Here is a 23,787-nt window from a genome sequence, read left to right as displayed (position 1 = left end):
GAGACGATGCACAGGAGTGCTCGGACATTCACTAAACTATTGCTATCATTAAATATTCCCAAGGGTTGGGGTGGGTGGGTGGGGGGGGTTCCTCCCCTTTTTTTGGGGGGAGGTGGGGAGAAAAAGAGGGGAGGGGGCTTTTTCTGCTCTTAATTGGAAAATGAAATTTGAAAGAAAGCAAGAAAAAAAAAAAAAACCGCCTCTTTTTTTCTTTTTTTTTTTTTTTTCTTCTTTTTGGCTTACACAAAATCTTGTGAGTTTGTGGTGCTGGGGGGGGGAAAAAAAAAAAACCCCAAAAAAAAAAGGGGGATTGGGGGGGGACCGGGCAGGATTTTTGGGGAGGGGGGTGGTCCTGGCAGCGGGAAGGGGCCGCACAGACTGGGGGGGTTTAGGGGGGGGGCCCGTTCACGCTGCCAGAGGGTTTTTTTAGGATGGGTGGGGGGTTTGTGGGGGGCAAGACCCCCCGTGTGGGATCAGCAGGCAGCGAGAGCAGCTCCAGAGGAGGCAGTTCGTGGGGAGACCCCCCCCCCCAGCCCCGGGGAGGGGGGGGCGGCAGCAGCCCCCCACTCACGGGTTCGGAGCGTGTTTTCCCTGATAAAATTCCTCCCACCGGCTCTGGAAGAACCGGCGCATGGCGTGGCCGGCGCGGCCCACGGCCGAGTCGTCCTCGTTGAAGGTCTGGCAGTTGTCGAACACCAAAAGGGCGTCGGCAGCGAACTCCGCCGAGCTCGAGTACCTGAGGTGGCACGCACGGCGTGGGTGGGGGGCAGCGGGACCCCCACGGGACCCCCACGGGACCCCCACGGGACCCCCCACGGGACCCCATCAGCACCAAAGGAACCCCATCCTGGGAGGGAACGGATCCCCCATCCCTGTGAGGGATCCCATCAATCCCCAAGGAATCCCGTCCTGGGAGGGGACTGATCCCCCATCCCTGCAAGAGATCCCATCAATCCCCAAGGAATCCCGTCCTGGGAGGGAACTGATCCCCCATCCCTGCGAGAGATCCCATGGACCCCCAAGGAATCCCGTCCTGGGAGGGAACTGATCCCCCATCCCTGCAAGAGATCCCATGGACCCCCAAGGAATCCCATCCTGGGAGGGAACTGATCCCCCATCCCTGCGAGGGATCCCATGGACCCCCAAGGAATCCCATCCTGGGAGGGAACTGATCCCCCATCCCTGCAAGAGATCCCACGGACCCCCAAGGAACCCCATCCTGGGAGGGAACTGATCCCCCATCCCTGCGAGGGATCCCATCAATCCCCAAGGAACCCCGTCCTGGGGGGGAACTGATCCCCCCATCCCTGCAAGAGATCCCATCAATCCCCAAGGAATCCCGTCCTGGGAGGGAACTGATCCCCCATCCCTGCAAGGGATCCCATGGACCCCCAAGGAATCCCGTCCTGGGAGGGGATGGGATCCCCAGGAAAGACCCCCATTCCAAGGAGAGACCCCTTGAAGGTCTCCCTTTGAGGGATTCCCATTCCCAACAGAAATCTCCATCCCAAGGATGAACCCCCAAATCCCTGGGAGGGGCCCCACAAGACCCTCAATTGTTGGGAAGGGACCTCATCTCCTGGAGAGACCCCAAACCTGGGCGGGGATCCCCAAAGCACCAAAGAAACCTCATCCCTGATGGCCTTTGAGGGACCCCCAATCCCTGGGAGGGACCCCCACCCCTGGAAGGGACCACCAGCTCCAGGAGGGGACCCCAGCCCCAGAAGGGACCCCAGCCCTATAAAGAACCCCCAGCCCCAGGAGGGGACCCCAGGAGGGGACCCCAGCCCCAGGAGGGAACCCCAGAAGGGACCCCAGCCCCTGGATGGACCCCCAGTCCCTGGCTAGGCCCCCAGCCCCAGGAGGGACCCCAGCCCCAGGAGGGACCCCAGCCCCAGAAGGGGACCCCAGGAGGGATCCCCAGCCCCAGGAGGGACCCCCAGCCCCAGAAGGGACCCCCAGGAAGGACCCCCAGCCCCAGAAGGGACCCCAGGAGGGATCCCCCAGCCCCTGGATGGACCCCCAGCCCCAGAAGGGACCCCAGGAAGGACCCCCAGCCCCAGAAGGGACCCCAGGAGGGACCCCAGCCCCAGAAGGGACCCCAGGAGGGACCCCCAGCCCCAGAAGGGACCCCCAGGAGGGATCCCCAGCCCCAGAAGGGACCCCCAGAAGGGATCCCCAGCCCCAGAAGGGACCCCAGGAGGGACCCTAGCCCCTGGATGGACCCCCAGCCCCAGAAGGGACCCCAGGAAGGACCCCCAGCCCCAGAAGGGACCCCAGGAGGGACCCCAGCCCCAGGAGGGACCCCCAGCCCCAGAAGGGACCCCAGGAAGGACCCCCAGCCCCAGAAGGGACCCCAGGAGGGACCCCAGCCCCTGGATGGACCCCCAGCCCCAGAAGGGACCCCAGGAGGGATCCCCCAGCCCCAGAAGGGACCCCAGGAGGGACCCCAGCCCCAGGAGGGACCCCAGGAAGGACCCCCAGCCCCAGAAGGGACCCCAAGAGGGACCCCAGCCCCAGAAGGGACCCCAGGAAGGACCCCCAGCCCCAGGAGGGACCCCAGGAGGGACCCCAGCCCCACTCACCCGCCCCGCAGCAGCCTCGTGCGCATGGTGGCGAAGTCCATGGGGTTCTTGATGATCTTGCGGTAGCCGGGGACCAGCCGGGGGTTCACGGGCTCCAGGAAGGGCCAGGCGTCCTCGTGCGACTCCATCTCCATCAGGATGATCCTGGCAGCGGGGGGAGATCGGGGAGGGGGGGATCAGGGACCAGCTGGACCCCGCAGCCCCCCAACCTCCCCGCGCCCCCCGCCCCACTCACTCGCAGAAGGTCAGGTCGCTGGGCTGGCCCCGCAGGGCCGAGCTCCTCCGCCGGGCTGGGGCCAGAGCCTCCCCCGGGTACCGGGGGGCCGCGGGCAGCCCCTCCCGGCGCCGTGGGGCCGCGCGGCGCCGCGGGCTCGGCTCCTCCTCGCCGGGGCTCCCCGCCACCGCACGGCCCCGTTTCCGCTTCTTGCCCCGCCGGGGAGAGACGGGGTCCCGGTACTGCCCTGCCTGTGGGGGGTTCAAAAGGGGGTCACACACCCTGTGTCCCCTCAGAGCCCGTGTCACCACTCCCTGAGCCGCGAGGTGACCCCCAGGGGTCCTTCCCAGGGATATCGGGTTTGCAATGGGGTCTCCTGGGGATGAGAGGCTCTTGTGGGGGTCAGGACCCCTCACAGCCATCTAAGCGGGGTTTCTCCAAGGGGAGGGGGTCTCTCAGACACCATCAGGGTCTCTCCTGAGGACCAAGTCCTGCCCCAGGGGTGGGAGAACCTCTGGGGTCAGCAGTGTTCCTCCTGGGGTGGGGGATCCCTCCCACTGATATGGGGGTCTCGCCCAGAGTCTCAGGGACCCTCCCATCAGGGTCCCCCCTGGAGATCAGAGTCTCTCCTGGGAAAGGAAAAGGGGGTCCCTCAGAGACCATCGGGGTCTCTCCCAAGAATGGGGGTCCCACGGGAGCCACCAGGATCCCCCTCAGGAACCAGAGTTTTTTCTGGAGAACCTCTCCCGGGGACGGGGGGCCCAGCAGGGTCTGGGATCCCTTCTGGATCCCCCTGCTGGGGTGTGGGGGCTGCCCCCCAACCTACCCGTGCCACGCAGACCGAGCAGAACCAGTCGCCCTCGGGCACCTCGGTCATGCGGGGCCGGTGGCAGTAGAGGTGGCAGCCGCGGTCGCAGCCGTCGCACAGCAGCAGGTGCTCGTCATCGTCCCCTCGCCGGCAAACCAGGCAGGTCTGGGGGGACACGGGGGGCTCAGAGCTGCCTTGGAATCTTGGAATCCCCCCCCCTGGACCACCCCTCTGTCCCCCCCAGCGCGGGCTCTCACCACTCTGTTCACAGACTTCTCCCAGGCGATGGATTTCTCCAGCTGGAAGATGCACAGGGACACCTGGGCCGCGCTGCGGCACCGCTCCAGCGTCTGCCGCCACGTCCGCACCCGCGGCGTGATCTCGTACGAGCTGCGGGGACAGCGGGGGGCTCAGCCCGGCCTGGGGGTCCTGCCCTGACCCCCACACCCCACCAGGGTGATCCCAGCAGGGATCCCAAACCCTGCTGGCCCCGCTCAACCCCCGAGAGGAGTCCTGGACCCCGATGAGCCTCACGAGACCCCCGTCCCCAGGGCAGATCCCGTCCCTAGGAAGAGACCCCCACAGCCTCTGAGGGAGCCCCCACACCCCTGGGAGGGATCCTCATTCCCAGGAAAGTCTTTCATCCCCAAGAGGGACCACGCTGGCCTCTGAAAGACCCCCCACCCCCAGGACAAACCCCCACATTCCCAGGGAGGGTCCTGATCCCCACAAGAGACTGTCATCCCCAAGAGGAACCCCAATGGCCCCCCATTCCTGTGAGGGACCCCTAGCAAAGACTCTCATCTCCAAAGACAAACCCCATGGACCTCTGAGGGACTTGATATTCCTGGGAAGGATCCCTAACCCAGGAAGAACACCGGTGACCCACAAGGGATCCTCATCCTCAGGAAGGAATCCCATCCCTGGGAGATCCCCCGATGGCTTCTGACAGGACAGACCCTGCTGGCCCTCCCACATTCCCGGGGGGCTCCTGACCCAGGCCAGGGCTCGGGGAGGGTGTGTGGGGCACTCACATCTCGGTGGGGCCCAGGCTCGGCTCCTCGGGGCCGCTCAGCACCGCTTTCTCCACCACCACCTCGTGCAGAGGCCACAGCGGCTCCTTCAGGTAGCGGCGCTCCAGGTTCTGCTCCAGCGCCGCCAGCCGCAGCACGGCCAGGTCCAGGGGGTTGGTGAGCTCCCGGCGCAGGGGGAGCCCGTCCCGGTCCCGCCGGCTCCGCACCGTGATGTCCTCCAGCGGCTCCACTTTGTGCTCGCAGTACCGCAGGTCGTCCCGCGTCGAGTCCGGGCTGGGGCACGTCCAGCCCTGCGGGAGGGACGGCGGGGTCAGGGCTGGGCAGGGGGTCAGCGGTGGGCAGGGGGTCAGTGGTGGGCAGGGGGTCAGGGCTGGGCAGGGGGTCAGGGTTGGGCAGGGGGTCAGCATTGGGCAGGGGGTCAGCGGTGGGCAGGGGGTCAGGGTTGGGCAGGGGGTCAGGGTTGGGTGGTTGGGCAGGGGGTCAGGCTTGGGCAGGGGGTCAGCGTTGGGCAGGGGGTCAGGGTTGGCCAGTTGGGCAGGGGGTCAGGGTTGGGCAGGGGGTCAGCATTGGCTGGTTGGGCAGGGGGTCAGCATTGGGCAGGGGGTCAGGGTTGGGCAGGGGGTCAGCACTGGGCAGTTGGGCAGGGGGTCAGCGTTGGGTGGTTGGGCAGGGGTCAGCGTTGGGTAGGGGGTCAGGGTTGGGCAGGGGGTCAGCGTTGGGCAGTTGGGCAGGGGGCCAGCGTTGGGCAGGGGGTCAGCACTGGCCGGTTGGGCAGGGGGTCAGGGTTGGGAAGGGGGTCAGGGTTGGGTGGTTGGGCAGGGGGTCAGCACTGGCCGGTTGGGCAGGGGGTCAGGGTTGGGAAGGGGGTCAGGGTTGGGTGGTTGGGCAGGGGGTCAGCATTAGGTGGTTGGGCAGGGGGTCAGCATTGGCCGGTTGGACAGGGGGTCAGGGTTGGGCAGGGGGTCAGCACTGGCCGGTTGGGCAGGGGGTCAGGGTTGGGCAGGGGGTCAGGGTTGGGCAGGGGGTCAGCGTTGGGCAGGGGGTCAGGGTTGGGCAGTTGGGCAGGGGGTCAGCGTTGGGCAGGGGGTCAGGGCTGGGCAGTTGGGCAGGGGGTCAGCGTTGGGCAGGGGGTCAGCATTGGCCGGTTGGGCAGGGGGTCAGCATTGGGCAGGGGGTCAGCGTTGGGCAGGGGGTCAGCATTGGGCAGTTGGGCAGGGGGTCAGCCGGCACCGGCATCACCTCCCCGGCACCCACCCGGATCTGCAGGTCGGCCATGAGGACGCGCTGCTCCAGCTCCTCCACCCACTGCAGGACCCCCAGGTCGGTCTCGTAGGCTCTGTCCGGCACTGACCACTGCGCCAGGGCTTCCTGAGACACCGCGGCAGCGGCCGACTCCGGGCGCGGGTGGAAGATGGGGTCTGGGGGGGAGAAAAGGGGGTCAGGGAGGGGGAATGGGCAGCAGAGCCCCACCCCAGGACACAAGGGGAAGATGGGGTCTGGGGGGGCACAGGGGATGCTCACATGGGGACAGGCAGCAGCCCCCCACCCTGGGGTGTGGGTGGAAGAGGGGTCTGGGGGAGAGGGTGGGCTCAGGATGGGCGCATGAGCAGTAGCCCCCCAACCTAGAGAGCAGCTGGGAGATGCAGCCTGGGGAACCAGAGGATGGGCTCGGGGGGCAACAGGGAGCAGACCCCCGCCCCAGGGCATGGGTGCAAGGTGAGGTCTGGGGGGGTAAAGGGTGGGAGAGAACAGAGGAATCCCCAGGGATTTGGGCAGAAGACGGGATCTGGGGGCTCACAGGGGGACAGGCGGGAGCAGCCCCCAATCCCAGCTGGAAGCTGGGTCTGGGGGCAGCAGGTGGGCTCTGGGGGGGGCCGGGCAGACTCACCGGTGGTGTTCCGGAGGCAAACCTCGCGCAGGAACTCCTTGTGCTTGGTGAGGTGCTTGTGCAGCGCCTTCTCCCGGATGCCGCGCGGGTGCAGCGCCCGCGCCACGGCCTCCAGCTCCTCGGGGTCCCGCAGCCACCACCAGCCGCTCTGCATCTCTGCAAGGGCAGTGCCACAGCTCAGCACCCCGCCGGGGCACCGGCACCGCCGCCGCGGGGGTCCCGGCTCTCACCGCTGGGCACCGGCTGCTCCGTCAGCTGCGTCAGGTACTTCTGCTCCATCTGCTTGAAGAATTTGGTGGGGGGTCTCCCTCGGCGCTTGGGTTGTCCCGGCACGTCCTGGAGCTTTTCCAGGCTGCCCTGGCTGCGGGGGCAGGCGCCGTGGGCCCTGGGGCCGGCGTGCACCGGCGTGGAGGCGAGCAGGGGAGCCGTGGGGTCGTCTGCGGGGAGGCCGTTCAGCTGGAGAGACAGGGCAAGGAATGTCAGAGAAAACTGACAGGAAATTATAAAACATTCTGCTTTGGAAGGGATCAACAAGGATTACCACTCCTGGGTCCTCAGCCCCTGAATCCTGCACTCCCCCCAGACCTGCAGCCCCTCAATCCCACAGCCCCCAATCCTGCAGCCCCTCAACCCCACAGCCCCCAATCCTGCAGCCCCTCAATCCCATATCCCCCAATCCTGCAGCCCCTCAATCCCACAACCCCTCAATCCCGCAGCCCCCAATCCTGCAGCCCCTCAATCCCACAGCCCCCAATCCTGCAGCCCCCAATCCTGCAGCCCCTCAACCCCACAGCCCCTCAACCCCACAGCCCCCAATCCTGCAGCCCCTCAACTCCACAGCCCCCAGCCCTGCATCCCCTCAATCCCACAGCCCCCAATCCTGCAGCCCCCAATCCTGCAGCCCCCAATCCTGAAGCCCCTCAACCCCACAGCCCCCAGCCCTGCATCCCCTCAATCCCACAGCCCCCAATCCCACAGCCCCTCAACCCCATAGCCCCCAATCCTGCAGCCCCTCAATCCCACAGCCCCCAATCCCACAGCCCCCAATCCTGCAGCCCCTCAATCCCACAGCCCCCAATCCCACAGCCCCTCAACCCCACAGCCCCCAATCCTGCAGCCCCTCAACCCCACAGCCCCTCAATCCCACAGCCCCCAATCCTGCAGCCCCTCAATCCCACAGCCCCCAATCCTGCAGCCCCTCAATCCCAATCCTGCAGCCTCCCCACCCCTGGAGCTGTTTCCCTTCTCACCAGCCTGTCAAGGGCAGCAGGACTGAGCCCCCACCACCCCTCCCCGGGTCAGACAGAGGGTCCCACCCCACTCCCTGCAGCCACCCAGGGAGAATCCCCCTCCCCACACAACCCCTCGGGTCAGGGTGTGAGTGCTGGGAGCAGCCCCCCCACCCCGTACCTGCCGTGCCGGGCCCTTGGGGGGCTCCCCACGGCTCTGGCTGCGGGGGGCTGCGGGGGCTCGCGGCGAGGGCTCGGCCGAGGAGGTAGCGAGGGGGGCTCGGTCGTCACAGGGCGTGCGGGGCAGCAGGTTGAACCAGGGCCCCCGCTTCGCCACGGCCTCCGGGGCTCTCTCCTCCTCCTCCTCCTCCTCCTCCTCTTCCTCCTCCATGGGGTCCGAGGGGGCCTCGGGCGGCGGGAGCCCCGTGTCCCCCTTGCCGGGGCTGCTGGCCGGGGTGAGGACGGAGTCCTTGAGCAGGGAGGACTGGGTCTGGCTCAGCCAGGACAGGAAGGCTGACTGGCTGAGGTCGTGCTGGCTCTGCCCCAGGGGCTCTGGCTCCTCCAGGACCCCGTTGACCGGGGCGGGGCAGGGTCCGCAGTGCTGGGCCAGCTCCTCTTTGCTCTTGCGGGGCCGCCCGCGGGCGCGCGAGGCCGAGGCCGGGCAGCTGGTCCGGCTGGCGACGGGCACGGCCGCCGGCTCCTCCTTCACCAGGGACACCTTCTCCTCCGGGGGCTCCTGAGCCACCGGCTCAGCTGCTGTGACAGGAGGAGGAGGAGGAGGAGGAGCAGTGAGATCTGGGGGCCTCTCCCAGCTGTCACAAACCCCCCAAAAGCCCCTTCCCCGCTCACCCTCGGCGCCCTCCACGAAGATGCCGCCCAGGTGGGGCAGGACCCAGTAGCGCCGCCGGAAGCGGTCCTGGCCCAGGGAGGCTGCACGCAGGGTCTGGGAGGAATGGAGCAGCTTCTTGCGGAAGAACATCTGCCTCTGTGGGGAGATTTGGGGGTGGTGAGGGGGCTGCAGCCCCCCTGAGGGCTGAACACCAGCCCTGCAGCGCCCGCTCACCTTGGCCAGCTTCTCGATCTGCCGCTCCAGCTCCGGGACGCTGGACGTGGACGTGTCCACCTGGGGAAGGGATGGATCGGTCAGGGAAGAGACCCCCGAGGTGGCACCCCCACCTCTGCCCCCCGGCAGAGCCCGGAGCACCCCACCTCCTCCTCCCGGCGTGATTTCCGTCCCCGGGTCTCCTCCTCCTCCTCCATCTCCAGCCCCGTGTCCTCGGTCAGGCGGGAGCTGCGCCGCCGCCGCCCGTCCTCCAGCCCCGTGATCTCCGACTCGGGCCGGCCCGTTCTCTTGGCCAGGGCCACCTTCAGCCTGCCAAGACACGGTTGGAGGTGCTGGGTCCCCGTCCCCCTGCCCACCCCACGAGTGCCAGGGCAGGGGGGAAGGCGCCGAGGCTGCAAGCGAAGCCCCTTCCCCACCAACCTGCGGAGCCGGCCCTCGATGATCCACTTGTTCTTCCTGTAGTTGGACATGTTCTCCAGGGTCTTGTCGATCTCGCTGCACAACAGGGGATGGGGGAGGCTGCAGAGCTGCAGAGGGGCAGCTCCAGGACTGGAGCAGCATCCACACCCCAGAATCCAGAGGATTTCTGTGCCCCACACCCCAGAATCCAGAGGATTTCTGTGCCCCAGAATCCAGAGGATTTCCCTGCCCCACACCCCAGAATCCAGAGGATTTCCCTGCCCCACACCCCAGAATCCAGAGGATTTCTGTGCCCCACACCCCAGAATCCAGAGGATTTCCGTGCCCCACACCCCAGCACCCAGAGGATTTCTGTGCCCCACACCCCAGAATCCAGAGGATTTCTCTGCCCCACACCCCAGAATCCAGAGGATTTCTGTGCCCCACACCCCAGAATCCAGAGGATTTCCCTGCCCCACACCCCAGCACCCAGAGGATTTCCCTGCCCCACACCCCAGCACCCAGAGGATTTCCCTGCCCCACACCCCAGAATCCAGAGGATTTCCGTGCCCCACACCCCAGCACCCAGAGGATTTCTGTGCCCCACACCCCAGCACCCAGAGGATTTCTGTGCCCCACACCCCAGAATCCAGAGGATTTCCCTGCCCCACACCCCAGAATCCAGAGGATTTCCCTGCCCCACACCCCAGAATCCAGAGGATTTCTGTGCCCCACACCCCAGAATCCAGAGGATTTCTCTGCCCCACACCCCAGCACCCAGAGGATTTCCGTGCCCCACACCCCAGAATCCAGAGGATTTCCCTGCCCCACACCCCAGAATCCAGAGGATTTCCGTGCCCCACACCCCAGAATCCAGAGGATTTCCCTGCCCCACACCCCAGCACCCAGAGGATTTCTGTGCCCCACACCCCAGCACCCAGAGGATTTCCCTGCCCCACACCCCAGCACCCAGAGGATTTCTCTGCCCCACACCCCAGAATCCAGAGGATTTCCCTGCCCCACACCCCAGAATCCAGAGGATTTCTGTGCCCCACACCCCAGCACCCAGAGGATTTCCCTGCCCCACACCCCAGCACCCAGAGGATTTCCCTGCCCCACACCCCAGCACCCAGAGGATTTCTGTGCCCCACACCCCAGAATCCAGAGGATTTCTGTGCCCCACACCCCAGCACCCAGAGGATTTCCCTGCCCCACACCCCAGCACCCACAGCATTTCTGTGCCCCACACCCCAGAATCCAGAGGATTTCCCTGCCCCACACCCCAGCACCCAGAGGATTTCCCTGCCCCACACCCCAGCACCCAGAGGATTTCCCTGCCCCACACCCCAGAATCCAGAGGATTTCCCTGCCCCACACCCCAGAATCCAGAGGATTTCTGTGCCCCACACCCCAGCACCCAGAGGATTTCCCTGCCCCACACCCCAGCACCCAGAGGATTTCTGTGCCCCACACCCCAGAATCCAGAGGATTTCTGTGCCCCACACCCCAGCACCCAGAGGATTTCCCTGCCCCACACCCCAGCACCCAGAGGATTTCTGTGCCCCACACCCCAGCACCCAGAGGATTTCTGTGCCCCACACCCCAGCACCCAGAGGATTTCTGTGCCCCACACCCCAGCACCCAGAGGATTTCCCTGCCCCACACCCCAGCACCCAGAGGATTTCTGTGCCCCACACCCCAGAATCCAGAGGATTTCTGTGCCCCACACCCCAGCACCCAGAGGATTTCCCTGCCCCACGCCCCAGCACCCAGAGGATTTCCCTGCCCCACACCCCAGCATCCAGAGGATTTCTGTGCCCCACACCCCAGCACCCAGAGGATTTCTGTGCCCCACACCCCAGCACCCAGAGGATTTCTGTGCCCCACACCCCAGAATCCAGAGCATTTCTGTGCCCCACACCCCAGCACCCAGAGCATTTCCCTGCCCCACACCCCAGAATCCAGAGGATTTCTGTGCCCCACACCCCAGAATCCAGAGGATTTCTGTGCCCCACACCCCAGCACCCAGAGCATTTCTGTGCCCCACGCCCCAGCACCCAGAGGATTTCCCTGCCCCACACCCCAGAATCCAGAGGATTTCTGTGCCCCACACCCCAGAATCCAGAGGATTTCTCTGCCCCACACCCCAGAATCCTGAGGATTTCCCTGCCCCACACCCCAGCACCCAGAGGATTTCTGTGCCCCACACCCCAGCACCCAGAGGATTTCTGTGCCCCAAACCCAGCCCCACCTGATGATGAGGGCGCTGCTGTTGAGCTCGTTGACGAGGAAGACGAGGATGGCGGCTTTGCGCTCGGGGGGCAGCGCCTGGAAGGGTTTTGTGCGCAGCCCCTCGCACAGCTCCGCGCCCGCCCCGTGCGCCGTCAGGAAGCAGCGCAGCACCTCCGACACCGTCTCGCGGTTCAGGCTGATCTCCGACACTTTCTCCCCCAGGATCTTCAGGGACTGGCGAGAGCAGAGGGAGAGGTTTGGGGAGTCCCCTCCTTGCCCCCATGGGGGGTTTGCCAGGAGGGGGTTCCTGCCCTCAGGTGCTCTGGGTGCTCCCACCACAAGGACACAGGTGGGGACACCCCAAAAGCTGCTGGGGGTGAGGAGGGGGCTGGCCACAAGGAAGGAGAGCAGGGAGGGAAGCACATCCCAAATGTAGGATTCCCTGTCCTGAGTTTTGCCCCAGCCAGGGGAGGAGAAAAGGAGAAAAAGTGGTGAAAAGGGGACAAAGAGAGAGAAAAGCAAAGGGGAGGGAAAGAAAGTGAAAGCAGAAGTAAAAAAATAGGGTGATGGGAAGAAAAAAGAAGGAAAAGAAAGGACAAAGGGGTGGAGAGAAAGGGAAAATGCAGAGAAGAAGAGAATGGGAAAAGCTAAGGTGAAAAAGGAGGATTGGAAAAAGGGAGGGAAAGAAGAACAGGAAAGTGAGGAAAGGAAAAAAAAGGTGGCGAAGAAAGACGAGGGAAGAAAAGGGATGGAGAAAATGGAAAGGAAAAAATGAAAGAAAGAAAAGGGAAAGGGGGAGAAAGGAAAGGGGAAGGGGGAAAAATAAGGAAAAGGAGAAAAATAAGGGAAAGGGAAAAATGGGTGGAAAGGAAGGGAAGAATTCATCTAACCTGGTGGAGGGGTCTCACCTGGCTGAGAATGGGGTCTCACCTGGCAGGGAAGGGGGTCTCACCTGGCTGACAATGGGGTCTCACCTGGCAGTAGGGGGTCTCACCTGGCAGTAGGGGGGGTCTCACTGGGCAGGGAAGGGGGTCTCACCTGGCAGTAGGGGGGTCTCACTGGGCAGGGAAGGGGGTCTCACCTGGCAGTAGGGGGGTCTCACCTGGCAGGAAGGGGGTCTCACCTGGTAGGAAGGGGGTCTCACCTGGCAGGAAGGGGGTCTCACCTGGCTGACAATGGGGTCTCACCTGGCAGGAAGGGGGGTCTCACCTGGCAGTAGGGGGGGGTCTCACCTGGCAGGAAGGGGGGGTCTCACCTGGCAGGAAGGGGGGTCTCACCTGGCAGGGAAGGGGGTCTCACCTGGTAGGAAGGGGGTCTCACCTGGCAGGAAGGGGGTCTCACCTGGCTGAGAATGGGGGTCTCACCTGGCAGGGAAGGGGGTCTCACCTGGCAGTAGGGGGGGTCTCACCTGGCAGGGAAGGGGGTCTCACCTGGCAGGTAATGGGGTCTCACCTGGCAAGAAGGGGGTCTCACCTGGCAGGAAGGGGGGTCTCACTGGGCAGGGAAGGGGGTCTCACCTGGCAGGGAAGGGGGTCTCACCTGGCAGGAAGGGGGTCTCACCTGGCAGTAGGGGGGGTCTCACCTGGCAGGGAACGGGGTCTCACCTGGCAGGGAAGGGGATCTCACCTGGCAGAGAAGGGGATCTCACCTGGCAGAGAAGGGGGTCTCACCTGGCAGGAAGGGGGGTCTCACTGGGCAGGGAAGGGGGTCTCACCTGGCAGGGAAGGGGGTCTCACCTGGCAGTAGGGGGGGTCTCACCTGGCAGGAAGGGGGTCTCACCTGGCAGTATGGGGTCTCACCTGGCAGGAAGGGAGGTCTCACTGGGCAGGGAAGGGGGTCTCACCTGGCAGGGAAGGGGGGTCTCACTGGGCAGGAAGGGGGGTCTCACCTGGCAGGGAAGGGGGGTCTCACCTGGCAGGAAGGGGGTCTCACTGGGCAGGGAATGGGGTCTCACCTGGCAGTAGGGGGGTCTCACCTGGCAGGGAAGGGGGCTCACCTGGCTGACAATGGGGTCTCACCGGGCAGGGAAGGATCTCATCTAGCAGGGAATGGGGTCTCACCTGGCAGTAGGGGGGGTCTCACTGGGCAGGTAATGGGGTCTCACCTGGCAGGTAATGGGGTCTCACCTGGCAGGAAGGGGGTCTCACCTGGCAGTAGGGTGGCAGCCCGGGGTCGCAGAGCGCTGCCTGCAGCAGCCTCACCAGCAGGTCCTGCAGCTGCCCCGCGCCGGGGGCCACCCCCAGCAGCCCCTCCTGCAGCGCGCCCAGCGTGGGCACGTCCCGAGCCGGCTCCAGCCCCAGCACCTTCCCGTAGCTCTGCAGGAACTCCACCACCGTCAGGCAGTCGGAGAAGGCGCGGCTGGGCAGGACGAGCCCCGGGATGCGGGAGAAGGCTGGAAGGGGCTGTGGACCAGGGAGGAAAGCAGGGAGAGGGTCAGGGCCGGCTGGTGGCTCCCCAAGGTGACCCTTCTGAGCCCACCTCTGGCACAGCCCACCTGGTGGTCCCCCAGGCACATGTCCTCCGTGGGCTTCTTCATCTCCTCCAGGATGAGCTGCTGCCGCTGCCGCTCCTCCAGGCGCCGCTGGGCCAGCAGCCCCTTGTCCGCCTTCCGAGCCCCCTTGCCCTTCTTCTCCTTGGGCCGGGCCTTGTCCTTGCCCTTCTCTGGCTTCCCCTTCTTCTCCTTGGCCTGGGTCAGAGCCCGGGTGTGTCAGGAAATAAGGTAAGGGGGAAAATCCATCTTCATTTTTCATCTCCTCCCTCTCCCCGGCCTGCTCATGCCCACAGACTCACCTTGGATTTCTTCTTGACCTCCTTGGCCCTGGGGGCTTTGGCCTCTTGCTTCTGCTTGTTCTTGGCCTGAGGAGAGGACAAGAGCAGCTCAGGGCCCCCCTGCACCAGGGAAACCCCCACCCAAACCTGAGCAGCCCCATGCCCGCACCTTCCGCCTCATTTTCTTCTTGATCTTGCTCATTTTCAACTTGTCCTCCTCGCTGAGCACCTCTGGGGGGGACACAGAGGGAGAGTGAACATGAACCAGGCGCTGGATCCCACCGGGGCCAGGCTGAGCGGCTTCCCCGGCTCCCCCACACCGGGGCTGGCCAGGGGGTACCTTGTGCTTCCAGCCTCTTCAGCAGCCGCGCGTCCGTCTTGCTCAGCAAATCCACCATCCTGACCTTGGGAGGGCGGCCCCGGCCCCGTTTGGTGGCCGGGGGCTCCTTGGGTTTGGCTTTCTCGGCGTTGCGGGGCCGGCCGCGCTTGCCCGTGATGGCCTGGATGCGCCCCGGGATCTCCTCGGGGCTCAGCTTCACCCACTGCACACCCTGTGGGGCACGAGTTGGGGTCACCCCCCCGGCACAGCGCGGGGCTGGGGGGCACAGGGGGGGCTCAGCCGCCCCCAGACCCACCTCAGGCGTGTCCCGCTCCTCGTAGAAGTCTCCCACGGGCATGCGGGGGCTGAAGCTGAAGTGCTCGCGCCGGACATCCTGCACCATGTTCCTGCTCAGGTACTGAGGAGGAGGAGGAGGAGGAAGGCTGTGAGCGAGGCCCGGCGCTCCGGGCTCCATCAGCTGCAATCCTGGCCTTTGGGGGGCTGCGGAGGAGCAGAACCTCCCCCCTCGGCTCAGCCGCCACCCCGCAGTGCCCCGGGGCCGTACCTTGATCACCTCCGGGAACTGCTTCATCCTCTTCCCGCAGGGGCCGTAGTACCAGGTCTCGCCCTGCCAGCGATGGTTCCCCTTCTTGATCCGAACCTCCCGCCTCCACCTGGGCACGGCAGCGTCAGCCCGGGGCCGTGGGGCAGGATGGGGAGGGGGCGGGACGGGGCGGGGACGGCCCGAAGGGGACAGGATGGGGACAGGAGGGGATGGCGGCGGGGACAGAGCGGTGGGAGGGGCTGGGGATGGGGACGGGATGGGAAAAAGGATGGGGAGGGGTCAGGATGGGAAAGGGGATGGGGAAGGGTCAGGATGGGAAAGGGATGGGGATGGGGATGGGGATGGGAAAGGGATGGGGATGGGGATGGGGATGGGGACAGGATGGGAAGGGGATGGGGATGGGGACAGGATGGGAAGGGGACGGGACAGGACGGGGACAGTTTGAGGAGCAGGATGGTGGGAAGAGGTCGGTGTTTTTGAGGCAGGATGGGGAGGGGATGGGGATGGGAAGGGGATGGGGATGGGAAGGGGATGGGGACAGGACGGGAAGAGGATGGGGAGGAGACAGGACGGGGACAGTTTCAGGAGCAGGATGGTGGGAAGGGGTCGGTGTTTTTGAGGCAGGATGGGGAGGGGATGGGGATGGGAAGGGGATGGGGATGGGGACAGGATGGGAAGGGGACGGGGAGGGGACAGGACGGGGACAGTTTCAGGAGCAGGACGGTGGGAAGGGGTCGGTGTTTTTGAGGCAGGATGGGGAGGGGGCGGTGGGAGGAGGGGGCCGGTGGAAGGGAGCAGGCTCGGGGGCAGCACGGGCGGAGGGAACACCCCACGTACCCGTGCTGCAGCGGGAACCGCACCTCCTCCTGCGTGGCGATGCGCCGGCGAGGGACATCACCTGCGGGGAGGGGACAGAGGGGACGCTGGGCTGGCGGGCGGGGGGCGCCGGGGGGCTCAGCCCGGCGGGGGAAGGTGGAGCCCATACCTGCCCCCGAGGCACTCAGCGGGGCGGTCTCCTCGCTCTCTCCTTCTGGCGCGGCCGAAGTCTCCGGGCAGCTGTCGCCAGCCTCCTCCTCCTCCTCCTCCTCTTCTTCCTCCTCCTCCTCCTCCTCGTCCTCCGCAGACGGGGCGGGAGACTCGGGCTCCAGCGGAGGGTCGAGCTGCAGGGACCCCGACTCCCGCAGCCCCGCGTGGTCGCCGCTGCTCGGCTCGGCGTTGTCGCCTGAGGAGCCAAGGTCAGGGACGTCACCGGACACGTCACCGGGGCTTCGCGTCCCCTCCCTGCGCTGCCCGGGGGCGCCGGTGCCGCCACCGGGACCCCGCGGGGCTCCCGCCTTCCTTCCCCGGGCCACGGCGGGGTGACCCCCCCCACCCCACCCCATCCCCGGTGTGGGGGACCCCGGCCCGGCCCGGGGCCGCACGTACCGGGCAGGGCGGGCGGCGAGCCGGGGCCACCGAGCAGCGGGGCGGGCGAGGGGCTGGCGGGCAGCAGGCTGAAGGGGCCGGCGTGCAGTGGGGGGCTGGCGGCCAGGTCGGGGGGCTCCTCCAGGGAGGACTTGTCGCTCACCAGCTGCGAGTCGTCCATCGCGTACAGATCGCCGGTGCCGGGGTCTGGGGAGGAGGACGGGGGGTGAGCAGCAGGGTTGGGGGCACACGGACCCACATCTCCAGTGCTGGGGGGGGGTTCGGGTGTGGAGTGGCCGAAAAGGCTCCGGCAGCAGAGGGGTTAAAAGGGGTTTGGGTTCCCCCCCTTCCCTCCCCAGCTCCGCCTCCTCCTCTGGGAAGCGGAGGAGCCCAAAATGGCCGAGGCGATGCTCAGCAGCGCGGAAGTTCAGGCGCTGAGTAACCGCCTCGTCACGGAGCTGGGAAGGACGGGAAGGAAGGCAGGGAAGGCAGGCAGGGAAGGCCGGCAGAGCGGCGGGGACGCGGGCCCGCCCCTGCCCCCGGAGGAGGCCACGGCCATCGCCGCCTCCATCGCCGCATCCCCGCACGGGGATGGAGAAACGCTGCCCGGGCACCGGGGAGTGCTTGTGCCCCCCGTGTCCTGCCCCGACACCCCCTCCCCGACACCCCCCTACCTCTGGCCAGGGACTCGAAGGGCTCCAGGGGGTCCTCGCTGAGGATGTGGGTGTCCTCCAGCCGCGGGGCGATGGGCGACGCGTCCCCAAGGCACCCGCTGTCCCTGGGCGCCAGGACGGGACCCTCCGGCCCCAGCGACCCCGTGCCAGCGGCTGCAGCCCCGTTGTAGCTGCAGATCTTCAGGTCTGAAGGGAACAATGGACCGAAAACAGACGGTGAGATGTGATGGTGACAGAGCCGGGGGATCCCCAGTGCCACTCCCCGCTCTGGGACACCCAGCCCTCCACGGCACCGGGCGCTGACACCCCGGGCTGTGCCCAGCCTGGCTGTACGAGATCCCAACGCTTCCTCCAAGCTGTGACCAGCCAAACCCCATCCAGGACATCGGGCAGGCGGGTCAGAGCAGCTGGGATTCCCCAAGGAACGTGATGCCCAACTCGACCAGGATCCAGCACCCACCTGCCAGGGCCCCAGCGCCGCATCCCAGAGCTCTGCCAGCCCTCCCGGGCTCCTACCTGGCTGTGCCTCCTCCAGCTCCTGGCTGCCCACCAGCCCACCCCCGTTCTCCGTGATGGTGGTGGTGGTGGTGGTGGTGGTGGTGGTGCTGGGCATCTCTTTGGCTGCGCCGTCAGCGTCTCCCTGGCCGGGGTCCGGCTCGTCCGGAGCCAGTGGGAAGGGCTGCGCGTCCGAGCTCAGGATGGGCGAGGACTGACCCGCCGCGTAGAAGCCGTCGGGCCCGTTCTGCATCAGCTCGAAGCTCTGGTCGTGGAAGGAGTCGTAGAGCTCCTGCGAGTCGAAGTTCAGCCCCATGGGCCCGGCGGTGCCGTTGCCCCAGAACTCCTGCCCGGCCGCCCGCAGGTTGGTGCCGTGCCCCGGTGACGCCGGCCGGGACCCTCCGGCCACGCCGTTGAGGGGGAACTGTCCGAGGGCGGGCGGACCCCCGTCCTTGAGGCCGCCGGCGGGCGCGTAGGGCGCGTAGTCCCACAGGCAGTCGTAGGCGCGGAGGGGCTGAGCCCCGGCGGGCGCGGAGCCGGGCGAGAACGTCCCTGAAGTACCGGGGTGTGATACAGTAGAGAAGCCATTGACATTCATGCCCCCGTTCAGACCTGCGAGGGAGCAGAGGGACGGCGAGGTCAGCGCCGTGGGGTTTGAGGACGGATCAATGACCGGGCCGGCAGCTGCCGAAGCCCTGCCCGTGCCCCCCTCCCGTGCCTGGGTAGAAGCGGGAGGGGTGGGGGAGTCGCACGGTCCCCGTTTGCCAAACCGGCTCCGCCACGGGCTCCGCCAGCACCGGGCCGAGCGCCGCAGGACGCCGGGGATTAGCCAGCGCTTGGCAGGGCCGTGCCGGATCAGCTGACCGGCCAAATCCACGCGTGGCCCCTGTGCCGGCGCGGCTGCTTTTCTAGGCCAAGGCGGCGGCAGGGACGCGCAGACCCCAGCCCCGGCCCCCCGCACTGGAGCTGCCGCCCGCCACGGCCCCTTCATCCCTGCGGGCCCTTCATCCCTGCAGCCCTCACATCCCTGTGTCCCCTCCCATCCCTGTGTCCCCTCTGGCCCCACGGCCACCCCATCCCTGCAGCCCTCACATCCCTGTGTCCCCTCACATCCCTGTGTCCCCTCCAGCCCCACAGCCACCCCATCCCTGTGTCCCCTCCCATCCCTGTGTCCCCTCACATCCCTGTGTCCCCTCCGTCCCTGCGGTCACCCCATCCCTGTGTCCCCTCCAGCCCCACGGCCACCCCGTCCCTACAGCCCTCACATCCCTGTGTCCCCTCCCATCCCTGTGTCCCCTCCGTCCCTGCGGCCACCCCATCCCTGTGTCCCCTCACATCCCTGTGTCCCCTCCCATCCCTGTGTCCCCTCTGGCCCCATGGCCACCCCATCCCTGCAGCCCTCCCATCCCTGTGTCCCCTCACATCCCTGTGTCCCCTCCGTCCCTGCGGCCACCCCATCCCTCTGTCCCCTCCCATCCCTGTGTCCCCTCCGGCCCCACGGCCACCCCATCCCTGCAGCCCTCCCATCCCTGTGTCCCCTCCCATCCCTGTGTCCCCTCCAGCCCCACAGCCACCCCATCCCTGTGTCCCCTCCGGCCCCATGGCCACCCCATCCCTGCAGCCCTCACATCCCTGTGTCCCCTCCCATCCCTGTGTCCCCTCCAGCCCCACGGCCACCCTGTCCCTGCAGCCCTCCCATCCCTGTGTCCCCTCCCATCCCTGTGCCCCCTCTGGCCCCACGGCCACCCTGTCCCTGCAGCCCTCCCATCCCTGTGTCCCCTCCCATCCCTGTGTCCCCTCTGGCCCCACGGCCACCCTGTCCCTGCAGCCCTCCCATCCCTGTGTCCCCTCCCATCCCTGTGTCCCCTCTGGCCCCAAGGCCACCCCATCCCTGCAGCCCTCCCATCACTGTGTCCCCTCTGGCCCCACGGCCACCCCATCCCTGCAGCCACCCCATCCCTGTGTCCCCTCCCATCCCTGTGTCCCCTCCAGCCCCACAGCCACCCCATCCCTGTGTCCCCTCCCATCCCTGTGTCCCCTCCAGCCCCACGGCCACCCTGTCCCTGCGGCCTCGCCATCCCTGTCCCCGTGGGGTCACTTACTTTTCCCTTGAGGGGGGAAGCTGAGCGGGGAGCTGTGGGTGAAGGGGGAGTCCCCTGAGGCAGGCGTGGGTTTCGGTCCTGAGGCAGCGGGTGCAGAGGAAAGGCCAGTGAAGTTAAAATGGTTGTTTGTTTCCATTTCTGCACGGGGGAGAAGATGCACCGGGGTCAGGCACTGCCATGGGCTGGGGCTGCCAGTGCGGTGACCCAGCCACCGCTGACCCTCCGTTCCCTCTCCCCGCAGTGCCCAGCCCGGGGCTCGAGGGCTGCCGAGGGTGAGGAGTGACAGTGAAGCCCCCCCAGGACTGAGATGCCACCTGTGCCACGCTCTGGCGCAAGGCCCAGCCACCCCAGGTGCACGAGTTGCCACCTGCTGGAGCTCAGCCTGTCACCAGCGTCCCCAGGGACGGCCACTGCCAAGGTGTGACCACCATGTGCCACCATCCTGGGGTGAGACCGTGGGGGCTCCCAGCCAAGGACCCACAGAGACCCCCCCAAAGCAGCTCTGTGAGCCCATGAGGACCCAGCAGAACCCAACGCTCCTGGCACAGGAATGACCCTGTGGTGACAGACAGCGTCCCTGCCATCCCCCCCAAGGTGGAGGGGACCCCACACCGCATCCCCCAGGCACAGCTCCAGGGTTTGAGGCCAGAGCAGTGCTGGGAACAACCACAAGATGAAACCCCAGCCCTGGCTCAGGCAGGAGCCTGGTGCCCGTCATCCCCCAGGAACCCCAAACGCTCCCTCAAACCCGAGGCCACGAGGAGGGATCCTGGTGGGACACGGGGGAGCTGAGGCCCTGCAAGCCCAGCAGATGAGGTGGGAGCCCCAGTTCCCCCCCCCCAGTGCTGGTGGGGACCCACAGGGACACCCCCCAGAGCTGCCACCGTCGGCAACTCCTGGTTGTGCCACACTTGCCAAACCCACTGCTGGCCAAGGTGGCACCGACCTCTCCGGAAGGGCCAAGGCTGCCGCACTCGGCGCTTCAGCAGCGGCTGGCGGCACGGCCCGTGTCGAAACCCGGATTTCATCACACCCTCAGCAGCCTCAGCTGGTGCCCTGGCAGGGGCCGGAGGGGCCACCGAGCCTGGCCAGGGCCACCGGTGATTCATCCACTGGAGAAACCCGTATGGGCGGTGACGCAGCTGCCACACGCGCGTGGCTCCCGGACATCCCAGGATGGACCCACGGCCACCTCCCCCGAGCCGTGAAGCGGCCTCTGCCCCAAGCCAGCTGGGACCCCCGGGTGTGGGGACACCGGCAGCAGCAGCGGGGCTGGATAAGGAAAAGCCTTTCCGGTCCCACCCCGTGTGTGATGCGCTGGCCAGGAACGCGCTGCCGGCTTTGGAGGTCACAGGAGGCGGCCAAGGGACGTGCCAGAAGCGGGCAGGTGGCGGCTGCAGGTCGCAGAATGGACTGGGATGTTCTGGGTGCGTGCCAGTGTGAGGAGGGGGCCGGGAGAAAATAAAAAGCCAGCAAGGTGGGAATGTCACCCTTGCTCCAGGGACACCCCAGGCCCTGCAGAGGCCAGAGCCACCCTTGGCATCGCTGGGAGCTCAGGCAGTGCCAGGTGCATCGTGGACACCGGCCACCCACGGCCACCCAGGGCCACCCAGGGCCACCCATCACCTCCCACCCGCCCCGGGGCTCCTGCGGGCCCGCTCCCCCCGCCCTGAGCCACCGAGTGCGGAGCTGAAACTGGGCCACGGCACGAAACCGGAGCCGGGCGAGGTGAGGAGGGCGAGGGGCAGGAGCCCGGGGATGGCGGCACTGCGGGGACCTCGGGGACGGTGGGTGACACGGCGGGCACCGAGCCCGGGGCTGACCCCGGCTCCTGTCACACCGGGCACGGCCAGCGTGGCAGCGACGCTGTCCCGGGTGTCCGACGGCACCCACCGGTCCCCGGGATCCCCGCGGGGACACCGGGGCCAGGACTGTCCCCGGGAGCTGAGCTGGGGGGGGGACACAGCTCCAGGCTGGGGTGGGGGAACTGTCGGTGCCGTGGAGCCGCTGCCGTTCCCCGGGCAAAGATCTCGGCCCCCCCGCCCGGTTCTGCGGCCCTCCCGGCCCGGTGGCACCGGGAGGCCCCGGGAGCGTGACGCGACCTGATTAAAAAGGACGTTTCAAAAACAACGAGACGCAACAACCGGCTGCCATTTCCCGGCCACTTCCTGCGGGGACGGACACACGGGGGGACACGGGACCGGCCCCCCCCGGCCCCGCAGCGCCGCACCCGGCGGGGACCCCCCGGTCCCTGCGGCAAGGACACCCCCACCCTCCTCTCGCAGCCCCCCGCCGGCTCTCCGGGGATGGGGGGCTCGGTGTCCGCGCCCCCCCCGCCCCAGCGGGGTGGTCCCGGTCCCGGAGAGTGCGGCGGGTTGGGGGGGGCACGGACGGGCGGTGCTTGAGGGGAGGGGGCTCACCCCGAGCTCCGGGACGGGGCTGCGGGGGAACCGCACCGGCCACCGGGGCTCGGGCTCCCTGCGGATCTGGGCCCGTGACCGCTGCACCGGGAGGGGAGCGAGCCGGGGGGGGTCACCGGGAGCCGGTAACGGAGGAGGAGAAGGAGGAGGAGGGGGGGTCACGTCACAGAACCGGGATGCGCAGGGGGAAGCGGGGAAGAGGACGGCGTCTCACCGAGGTCAGGAGAGGGGAGCGCGGTGCCGCGGCCGCCGGGCCCAAACCGCCGCAACCGACCCTCCCACGCCGCCGCCCCCCTCGCCCGGGCCGTTAACGGCCCGTTACCGCCCGCCCCCCCCCCTCCTCCGCCGCGACCCCGCACCTGGCAGGCGGCGGCGCGGGCCCCGCTCAGGCGGTGCGGGGCGGGGGGCGGCTCGGCATGGCGCGGCCCCTCCGCCGCACCGGGCCGGGCCGGGGCCCCTCCGATCCGCTCCGGTACCGGGGCCGGGCCGCGGAGCCGAACCCGCGGCCGCGGCAGGAAGCGCCTCGCGCCGCCGGGCGGTCCCGGGACCGCCCCCGTCCCGTCCCGTCCTCCCCCCCCCCCCTTCCCCCCGCACGTCACGGCGGCCGCAGTGGCGTCACCGGGAGCGGCGCCGCCGTGGCGTCACCGGGGGCGGGCGCGCGCCCACGTGGGAGGGGGATCCCCGCCCCCGGCGGGGTCAGGGCGGGGGGAATCCCCACGCGGGGACGCCCCCCCACCCCTGGCTCCGGGACCCCCGGGTCCCCCCGGGGCTCTCCCACCCATTACCGGCACTCCCCGGGAGCGTCCCCCCCGCCCCCGTTCCTCCCCCCCCCCCTCCGCGCTCTCTCGTTCGTTCTCCCCTCGCTCCCCGCAGCCTCGGCTCGACCCCCGAGAGCGGCGGCGCACCGGGAGCGGGACCCCGCCGGACAGCGGTGCTCCCCGGTTCCGCCGGGGGGACACCGGCCCCCCCCAGCTCCCCCCGGCCCCCGGGATCCCCGGTGACGTCACGCGGCACCGGCCGGGCCGCGCTGCGCAGGGCCCGGGGGCGACACCGGCTCCGGGGGCGGCGGGGACAGAACGGGGTCCCGGTACGGGGGGGCTGCCCCGGTGCGGCCGCAGTGGAGGGGAGGGGGGGTGTCCCTTCCCGGTGCGGGGCAGCGGAGCCCGGTGCGGGGCAGCGGAGCCGGGTGCGGGGGTTCCCCCCCTGATGGAGGCTCCCGGGGGCTTTGGGAGGTCCCGGTACAGAGCCGGGGGTCCCGGTGCAGCCGGCCCGACCTCAGGGGGTCCCGGTACAGATCCGGGGGTCCCTGTACAGCCATCCCAGCCCCGTAGAGGGTCCCGGTGGGTCCCGGTATCCCCGTCCGCCGGTCCCGTCCTGCGCGGTGCGTACCTGGGGGGGCGGCGGGGGCGGCCCGCACCAGCCCCGGTGCCCGCCCGGCCCGGTGCGCTGCGGTGCCGGTGCCGGTGGCGGAGCCGGGCGGGGCGCAGGTGCTCCCGGCCCCGCGTGATGTCAGCGACCGCCGCCGCCCCCTCCGCCACCGGGGCCGCGCCGCCATTTAAAGGGACCGCCGCCCTCCGTGGGGTGGGG

The 23,787-nt window shown here is 68.1% G+C and overlaps 1 protein-coding gene across 3 annotated transcripts; it reads right to left on the bottom strand.

Annotated features, from left to right (window-relative positions):
- Positions 1-374: 374 nt before the first annotated feature.
- BAZ2A (bromodomain adjacent to zinc finger domain 2A) lies at positions 375-23,725 on the bottom strand. 3 transcript variants are annotated; one of them, XM_058861001.1, is made up of 29 exons: positions 23,590-23,725; positions 19,781-19,918; positions 17,700-18,290; positions 17,184-17,369; positions 16,531-16,716; positions 16,091-16,327; positions 15,943-16,003; positions 15,106-15,214; positions 14,857-14,958; positions 14,562-14,772; positions 14,391-14,452; positions 14,243-14,308; positions 13,947-14,138; positions 13,600-13,854; positions 11,472-11,686; positions 9,242-9,316; positions 8,968-9,130; positions 8,822-8,881; positions 8,608-8,743; positions 7,940-8,511; positions 6,760-6,985; positions 6,530-6,685; positions 5,896-6,059; positions 4,642-4,931; positions 3,865-3,997; positions 3,626-3,772; positions 2,821-3,050; positions 2,586-2,729; positions 375-736 (listed from the first exon to the last, which is right to left on the bottom strand). In XM_058861001.1, exons 2-29 carry the CDS (start codon positions 19,914-19,916, stop codon positions 568-570), a joined length of 5,274 nt encoding a protein of 1,757 aa, XP_058716984.1. In that variant the 5' UTR covers positions 19,917-19,918; positions 23,590-23,725; the 3' UTR covers positions 375-567. The 3 variants fall into 3 exon arrangements, with proteins under 3 accessions (XP_058716984.1, XP_058716983.1, XP_058716985.1); XM_058861000.1 differs by having other exon boundaries at positions 377-736; positions 7,940-8,514; XM_058861002.1 differs by lacking the exon at positions 23,590-23,725 and adding an exon at positions 22,560-22,762 and having other exon boundaries at positions 377-736; positions 7,940-8,514.
- Positions 23,726-23,787: the final 62 nt, after the last annotated feature.

This window comes from Poecile atricapillus, chromosome 35 (assembly GCF_030490865.1).
Source record: "Poecile atricapillus isolate bPoeAtr1 chromosome 35, bPoeAtr1.hap1, whole genome shotgun sequence".
Classification (NCBI taxonomy): Eukaryota; Metazoa; Chordata; class Aves; order Passeriformes; family Paridae; genus Poecile; species Poecile atricapillus.
The sequence above is the reverse complement of the archived record's forward strand: the minus strand, read 5'-3'. Positions and strand labels throughout refer to the sequence as shown.

Excerpts from the sequence above, each read along its gene's own strand:
- BAZ2A (XM_058861000.1), bottom strand. The coding sequence starts at position 19,916 with ATGGAAACAAACAACCATTTTAACTTCACTGGCCTTTCCTCTGCACCC. Across the intron at positions 18,291-19,780 it reads CTTCCCCCCTCAAGGGAAAA|GTCTGAACGGGGGCATGAAT; the intron begins GTAAGTGACCCC and ends GCTCCCTCGCAG. Across the intron at positions 6,686-6,759 it reads GGAGCAGCCGGTGCCCAGCG|AGATGCAGAGCGGCTGGTGG; the intron begins GTGAGAGCCGGG and ends CTGCCCTTGCAG.